Below are 7,960 nucleotides of genomic sequence, written 5' to 3' on the forward strand. Positions count from 1 at the left end.
AAAAACAAAAAACAGCTGCTATCAACGCATGCGAAGATGAAATGACCGGAAGTTTTTCTTCACAAAGTCACCAAATGTTGTTAAACAACCTGGGCACTTTCGAGATTGAAGTGTGGTTATTTTTTTTTTTTTTTGTGGATAAATGCTTATCCGAGAGCTGATAAGATGCGGAAACTGGGTGTATTGGTAATACCAAACCATAACAGGTTAACTAGTTAACTAACGTAATTCCCAAGCGAGCGAGCAGCCCAAGCGAGCGAGCAGCAAAACTAGCATATCTCAACTAACCAGAATTTAAATCAAATTATCTACTCCCACCAACCACTAATTAAATTAAATTAAATTACATGAAGTTGAGGACATCTTATTCTTGTATGCCCAACAGTATTGCAATTGCTGCAGCGTTGTGGCGCTCGTATGCGGGGTCTAGGCTCCGGGGCCGCAGGTACGGAATGTTGAATAACAGGCTGTTCAACAGGCTCAGCTGCAGGAATAATAAGATTCTGAGCTTCATTCCTAGTTAGACCCCCTGCACTTGGGATCCTGCGTGTAGACCTCTTGCGTTTTTGCTTCTCTTTCTCATTTGCATTGAAAATATCCTCATACTGCTTCTTCATAACCATGGCGCTGACCATCCCGTATTCGCAGGCCTTGATTATTTGGTCAAAGCCTTCCACTAACCCATGAGGTTGATCCTGATCCATAAGATTTCTGACCTTATTCACCTGCTTCTGCAATTGCCGGGGGTTACTAGGTGTTTGTAGGATCCAGGATGACGTTGAATTGCTTGACCTGCTGGCTGGGGGAGTAGGGGTTCGGAGTTGAATATTCAGCTGCTGAACAACGCATTGAGGATCCAATGGAACTATTCCAGTGGCCCTGAACCCACTTTGAATGTTTGAAGCCTTGAAGGCTTCCCGACGTGCTGCAGGATAGGCATCTAGGAAATCTGCCTTCTTAATGGTGTTGAATCCTAGCCGCATTCGCTGTTCAACTAGGGTTCCGTACGCGCGCTTTAAAGGTGCAAAAACACCCACATCTAGTGGCTGCAAAAGGTGTGAAGAATGTGGTGGCATGCAGAGAGGAATAATCTTATTCTCACTGCAGATTTGGTCAAATTCCGGAGTAAGATGACTGCCGTGCTCGTCTAGAATAAGAAGAATATGGGGTTCCAACCCTGCGTGGGATTTGCAGCTGGAATAAAACAGCCCGTGTAAGCCATTTGATTCCTATCTCATCTGGTGGTCCAGCAATTAGGGACTAACATCCAATCTCCAGCCCTTCGGGCAGCCCGTCAAACCAGCCTTCCTGAATATTGTGACCTTTGAGGATAATATACGGCGGGAGGGGCCCCATCCTGAACGCGTTGACTGACTCAATTGCAGTCACCCACTCACGATTCCCAGGCTGTATAAGAGTTGCTCGTCCTTAGTGCTCAGCACTAGTAATGACCTTGGTAGTTGCACAGAGCCCCATTGCAAACCCAGCTTCATCAAAGTTGTAAATATCTTCAAACACAATCCCATGCTCAGTCATTAATTACCCTCTCTAGGGTCTTAAACCAACCCTCCACAATCCTGCGGTCTTCACACTTGGCCCGATCATGGTTATAGCGTCTTGAGAAGCGGCATTGGAGCTCTGGACGGCGTGCCACTAGATTTGACACCCAGTTCTTGCCAACGCGAGGAGGGTGGTTTGTATGGCTAGGCTTCCGTATGGCAAGAAGATGATTAGCCATATTCTCCACAAATGCAGGCCGGGGTGGTAGTCCTCGTAAAGCTAGGTCTAGGATCCATTGAACAAGCTTATCCTCTTCAGCAGGAGTTAATTTATGTGAATTTGCGCGTAAATTCACCCGTGAAGATCGACCACTGAGTCTATGACCAAGTGTAGAGCGTGGCACATTAAAGATGCGTGCAGCTTCAGAAATAGAGGATATTTCCTGCTTTTTAATAGCATTTATCGCGAGTTCAAGTCTTCCCTCTATCTCTATAGAGTTCCTAGCATCTTTAGAGCGAATTGGTGGCATAATTGCGCGTTGAAGTGGATGAGTAGGTAAATTAGTAGGTGGAAGAATTTGGCTGCTCGCTCGCTTGGGAATTACGTTAACTATCTAGGATCGCTTACAAATATTGTTCTGAAGGTGTGTAATCACCGTATCATGACAGCGAGGGGAGTATGTTCGAGGGTGGGCGATTAAAGTCATAGATCGGGTCCAAACTTGTTTATGACGCACTGCTGAATTCATCCGACGACTGCGATTGAGGGCTCATCTCATATTTACGCTGCGAGAAATCGAAACCCATCCCAGCTCTTGATTTATTGCATTACTCAAACACCTTGCTTCCGCATCTGACATAACAGGGGAGATCCCCAGCAAGCCACAGCAGATATGCTCCCACCGGCACTCAACATTCCTCGATGGTAAACCATCTCACCACACATATATTCCTGCATTCTCATACTCTACCCATAAAAAAGAAAAACAGAAGGCGTAAAAAAACAAAGTGGGAGAAATGACAAAAATCAAAGAAACAGAGAAAAAAGAAGCAAGCCCCCAAATATAATAACTAACCCTCAAAATCCCTTTACACAATACTACAGGCTCACCGAAAACGCTCACCTCCTCCAACCACCCATTAACAACTACTGCGTCTACCACCCATCCTCCCCCGCCACAAAGGGATATACCGTGATGGTCGTCGGCGGACCCAACGCCCGCACAGACTACCACATCAACACGACTCCGGAATTCTTCTACCAACACCGCGGCGCCATGCTTCTCAAAACTGTCGACACCAGCACCTCCCCGCCGACGTTCCACGACACACCCATCCATGAAGGGTCCCTGTTCCTGCTGCCTGCAAATACACCACACAGTCCTGTGCGCTTTGCGGACACTGTCGGTATTGTCGTGGAGATGCCGAGGGCTGACGGGGCGGAGGATACCTTGAGGTGGTATTGCGTTGGGTGTAAGGGGGTGGTTTGGGAGACGAGTTTTGTGTGCACAGATCTGGGCACGCAGGTTAAGGAGGTCGTGGAGAGGTTTGCGGCGGATGAGGGGAAAAGGAGGTGTGGTTCGTGTGGGATGGTGGCGGGGGTCAGGTATGCGGAAGGTGAGGTGGTACAGCCGGGGAGGTTTCCGGAGTAGGATACGGGTGGTTATGGAGGATGGTTGGATGGTATGTCGAATATTATCAGATCACTGGTATCTGTTTTACATTCGATGGCGGGCATGAAGTTGACAGGAACAATGTATTGTAGTAAATTCGATTCTATCTCTGCTTTTTCCTTCGTTATTTTCACCTTCAACAGTCCAAGAGAAGTCAAGCGGGAGTTAGTCGTAATTCAACCATCACGAAGATATATAAATGGCCCAAATAGAACAGATTACCCTGAGTTATTACCCATGGCTCGAAATATTTTAGGGACCCCAGGCACTGTGTTGCCCGCCTCACCCCCACATTAGCAGAACGTAGGTATAATGTGGAGAAAGTCAATCACAGTGAGCAAACAGCAGTTAAAGAAGAAACTGAACCGAACCGAACTGAACTGAAATAGAATGAGATGAACTTAATGGAGCTTAAATGGTTGAGTGAATAGTAAATTCGAATGATCATTTCGTAGTGTGTTGCACTCTGTGTAGTTGAGAGCTGGCAGAGCAGTAAGCAAATATCAAGACTGCTAGCTACCTAGGGTTAGGAATCCCACGAAGATAAACGTGGGAGCACTTAGATATTCTGGAGGAGGATTGGTAACGGGATTTGAAAATAGTAGGCATGTGGTTGCGGGGAGAGATATCAAGGTGTTGATTTTGTGTATTTACAGCGGAAGATGAATGATGTAAAGAGGAATTACAACGGGCTGTATAGAGTGGAAACGAATATTACAAAAAAGAAGAAGAAGCAAAGAAAAACAAAGATAGAAAGAGCAAGAGGGGAAGCAAGAAAACAGGAGGGTGGCGAGGCGGATGGGGTTGAAGATTGGTTTGGGTGGTGTTAAGGGGAGACCTTATAAACACAATAGATAGTAACTTATGTCACCATCAGCCAAATACATCAATCTTCATAAATAGCCGGAATAAAGAAGAAAGCCGAGAAGGGCTTCGGGGGATGAAGAAGGTCTCAAATGTCTGATTTCACAAAGATACCGAGACGAAATGGGGGAAAACATTGCAATAAAACCCGCACCGCACCATGAATGACATGTCTCGAAAAAGGAAGATACGAGGCGATAGAGAAGGGTAAAAAAGAAAAGAAAACGGACGGAGAAAGAATGAAGCCAGAGCGCAAAATATAAATATATAACCTGTAACATCCATCATTAACACCACCGCTCCCTAGCTCGAATTCCTTTCAAGCTTAACCTTTCACTCACTTACTCAGCAACCCAATTAATTTAGCTCTTCAACAAGAATAAAGACGGAGAGGGGCCCATGGTGCTTTGAGACCCGTAATTCTCGTTCGAGGAGAGTCAGAAAAAAACTAAGTACTTCAGTCTTCAAACGGACAATCGATACTCTCATGCCCATCCCGCTCGCACAGAGCACACCACTTTGACTCATCGATGACACCAGACGCCTTACCAGCGACCGGCGACATGTTAGCTGTCAGCCCGCCGATACCTTTCAACCCTTCCAGCACCGCATCACGCCCCGTGCGTTGCGAGCTGGGGCTTCCACTGGCCTTGTTGTTATTGTTGTACCCATTTGTTGTTGATGTGCCCAGGTTATTTTGTTGGCGTTGGTGGGTATTGCCGTTGAAGCTGTTGTAGCCGTTGTTGCTCTTGCTGTTATTTGCAACTGACTTACCTGCTGCGTTCGTATTGGCGGCAGCAGAACCAAACATATTGGTGCAGGTAAGGATATCATGTCCGCTTGTTTCGCAAATCTCGCACCAGAGCGCGCCGCTGTCCTCTGTGCTTGAGGAGCGAGAGTCAGATTCCTGCATGCTTTCGAGCTGCTGCTGGTGGCGAATGGGTTCGTTTTGGTGCGGTGGGGAGAAGTGAGGGTATTGGTTATGGCCATTGCTGCTTCTGGGGGGTGGAGAGGTGGTGTCGTGCCAGTCATTGGGGACGATAGTGCGATCAGAGAGGGTATGAGTGTGGTTGGCGCCACCAGCGCCCGTGCCAGTGCCGGCACTGTTGTGTCGCTGTTTGAGAGGTGAGGAGGTTATGGTACCGCTGCGGTTGCGGCCGGGGCGGTTCTGATTCTGGGCGTTTTCGAGCTCGCGCTCTAATTCTTCAATGCGGTAGGACTTATGGTCTGCGAGGCTTTCGAGTTCCTCAATACGATGTTCGAGTCTGGCGATGCGGTCTGCATCTTGGTGGTCACCATTATTGGCAGTCCCGACATTAATGTGTGTGAGGCCGGTCGGTTCACCTCTGCTGAGGGAATGGATGATAGCTTTTAGACCGCGAATTTCATCATCCTTTTGGTCCAGGTCTTTTGAGCTGGCATGTCCATCACCGCCGGCTCCTTTATATACCGAATTTGATTTCTCCCTTTCCTGCTTCAATTCCAGCCTAGTCCTTTCAACCTCACCCCTGAGGAACTCCACTTCTCCTCTTGCCTCAGCTTCGCCCCGACGAGCGTCTTCGAGACCATCTTCTAGTTCCGAGACTAATTCCTCCAATTGTTTAAGTTGCCTTGCGACAGTTTCCACATCCTCACCACGATCTTGTAGCTCCCTATTAGCCTGCATCAGCTCCTCTAGTCTTCTCTCGTAGACCCTCTCAGTCTCCGCGGCAGCCACTTCCAGAGTATCTAAAGTGCTACGAAAATCTGCTCGATGGCTGTCGAATTCCGCCGTGAGAGCGGCAATCTTCTCATTTTTCTCACGAAGTTGTGCGCGCACCTGGAGCGCATCCAGACCCTCCAACTCGGTAATGCTCTTTTGAAACTCTGCGAGTGTCGATGCCTGGTCTTCCAGCTGTTTATCACGATCACGCAATTGTTTCTCCAGATGTTTGATTCTATCTGTTGACTCGCCGTCGTTAAGTGCTGGTGTTCTCGTGTCATGCCGTTTTATTGACCCGGGCGTGTTCATTCCACTCTCGATGCTGATTCTAGATGACGGGCGACTGGGTGGCCGGGTAGCCCTGAGCGGCGTTCGAGGAACACCTCCGTTGGCAGGGATGCTCTTAGAAAATGCGGATGGCGTCCGGAGGGCGGTCAGGTTCAATTTCGGCGGAGAGGCTCGTGGTGATTCAGGCCGTGGGAGGGACGGGCGTCTGAATTTGGGTCTGTTTACAGAGAGAGGGCCAGGCCCTGCGCCAGGGCCGACGGATTTGCTAAAGGGAGGTTTAGAAGGTGTGGGCGGTGTGCTGCCCATAGATGCAGTCCGCTTGGAGACATATTTGTTATTATTCATAGGCACGAAGATGCCGGAGCCTGGTAGTGATGTGGTGAAGTAGCTCCGGCCCTCGACATCGCCGTTATTCTTGCCTCTGCCGGCATGTTCGGGGGCCAGCTCAACACCAGCAAAGCGGCCAGGTTTCCCGGCGACTGGGCCTAGAAATTTGACAGTGCCGTACATGCCCCCTGGCACGTTCACCAGGTCTCCGACCTGGATATCGTCAAGGGGCGCCATAATCGTGCGTGATGTTGTGTAAATAAAGTTCTGGTGGAGTAAATAGTTAAATAGTGCAGGGATAGGGCAGATTATTTAAGAGATCCGTAATAACATGTCAGGCATAGAATTGAGAATAGCCAGAAGTGCAATTCAAGTCAAGCATGAGAGGGAAGAAAACAGTGTAATGAGTGCAGAGGAAAGATCTTGGTGATACATAGACAGTCGTTGTGAAAAGGAGACATTTGGGTTGTGGATCAGAAGAAGACGAGAAGATTTGGAAGTTGTCGGTGTTGATTGGCGAACTATAAGTACAAATATTTGCATCCAAAGGGACACGACAATGATATTTACAATTCGGCTGGAAAAGGAAGAAATAGAAAATAATCTCCAAATAAATTATCTATTGCTTTATTTATTTACTCACTCCCTAAAAGCTAAACATAAGTATTTATAGAGGGTGAAGAGATTAATGTCTTCTGTACTCCGTACAATTTGTATAACACCAGGTCCAGATACATGGTTCAGATCGCACTGGCAAGTTCTCCTTTTGTTTATTTATTCTAGTTGATTATTCCCTGGGTGCTATTAAATATTAACCTTCTCACTCCATGCATGCCATCTCTCTCCATACAATTTCGCTGTTAGCTCAGCCCAAGCATCGTATTTTGCGTCTCAGCCTCAATCAACACTCAGACAAATTCCCCCAAACACATTGCAACTATCTGATATACTGGATACACAGATTAGCTCCTTAACATACACCACCAACCCTGCCGCTGTGCAATGAGCGCTTCCTTTCTTTGCTTGATCTATCTCTAATTCATATCCATATCGCTTGTGCTCAATTTGTTTTGTTGCGCCAGCGTCCTCAACACCTTCCCATAAATAGTAGTTCCATTCCATGCTGATCTAAATACTATTCCTGGCAGCCCTCCCTTCTTATTCTGCTTCTCTTATATACTTCCCTTTTAACATTCCATCCCCACCATGTCGCAATACTTCTTCGATCTCCTCTACACTTTCACAGACTGCATGTGCTGTTTCCCTAACTCCCCGCAACTGAAGATCAACAACAGGAGTTTCAAGCTACTCCGACTACTAGGAGAGGTATGTTATATTCTAATAAGCGCGTGTACCCGGGTTCCCACTGAATGCGATAATATGAGAGGTGATGAGATGAAGGAAAGTGGAAACCGAAAAGCTGACGAAATCAATCCGACTTATTTACCCAGGGCGGCTTCTCCTACGTCTACCTCGTCCAGGACAAGAACACGTCTGAGCTTTTCGCCCTCAAAAAGATCCGCTGCCCCTTCGGTCAGGAATCCGTCTCCCAGGCCCTCAAAGAGGTAGAAGCATACAGCCTCTTCTCCCCAAATAGATACATCATC

The 7,960-nt window shown here is 47.5% G+C and overlaps 4 protein-coding genes across 4 annotated transcripts in view; 2 read left to right on the forward strand and 2 right to left on the reverse strand.

Moving 5' to 3' along the window:
* Nucleotides 1-338: 338 nt before the first annotated feature.
* On the reverse strand, nt 339-2,029 carry HCAG_02750 (conserved hypothetical protein; the record flags this gene model as incomplete). Its single annotated transcript, XM_001542529.1, has 3 exons — nt 339-1,177; nt 1,266-1,407; nt 1,544-2,029. 3 exons carry the CDS (start codon nt 2,027-2,029, stop codon nt 339-341), a joined length of 1,467 nt encoding a protein of 488 aa, XP_001542579.1.
* A 363-nt stretch (nt 2,030-2,392) lies between these two features.
* Nucleotides 2,393-3,151, forward strand: HCAG_02751 (3-hydroxyanthranilate 3,4-dioxygenase; the record flags this gene model as incomplete). Its single annotated transcript, XM_001542530.1, has 2 exons — nt 2,393-2,424; nt 2,605-3,151. The coding sequence occupies 2 exons, from the start codon at nt 2,393-2,395 to the stop codon at nt 3,149-3,151; spliced, it is 579 nt and encodes a 192-aa protein (XP_001542580.1).
* A 1,342-nt stretch (nt 3,152-4,493) lies between these two features.
* Nucleotides 4,494-7,090, reverse strand: HCAG_02752 (conserved hypothetical protein; the record flags this gene model as incomplete). The annotated part of the gene is made up of 3 exons (XM_001542531.1): nt 4,494-6,620; nt 6,787-6,874; nt 7,062-7,090. The coding sequence occupies 3 exons, from the start codon at nt 7,088-7,090 to the stop codon at nt 4,494-4,496; spliced, it is 2,244 nt and encodes a 747-aa protein (XP_001542581.1).
* A 469-nt stretch (nt 7,091-7,559) lies between these two features.
* The window catches only part of HCAG_02753 (conserved hypothetical protein), a gene marked incomplete at both ends in the record, with an annotated part of 1,632 nt that continues 1,231 nt past the window's right edge, over nt 7,560-7,960 (forward strand). The window contains 2 exons of the mRNA XM_001542532.1: nt 7,560-7,679; nt 7,805-7,886. Of these exons, the coding sequence (XP_001542582.1) occupies nt 7,560-7,679; nt 7,805-7,886 (202 nt within the window). The remainder of the gene's footprint in view (nt 7,680-7,804; nt 7,887-7,960) is intronic.

This window comes from Histoplasma capsulatum, genomic scaffold (assembly GCF_000149585.1).
Source record: "Histoplasma capsulatum NAm1 scaffold_2 genomic scaffold, whole genome shotgun sequence".
NCBI classification, from domain to species: Eukaryota; Fungi; Ascomycota; class Eurotiomycetes; order Onygenales; family Ajellomycetaceae; genus Histoplasma; species Histoplasma mississippiense.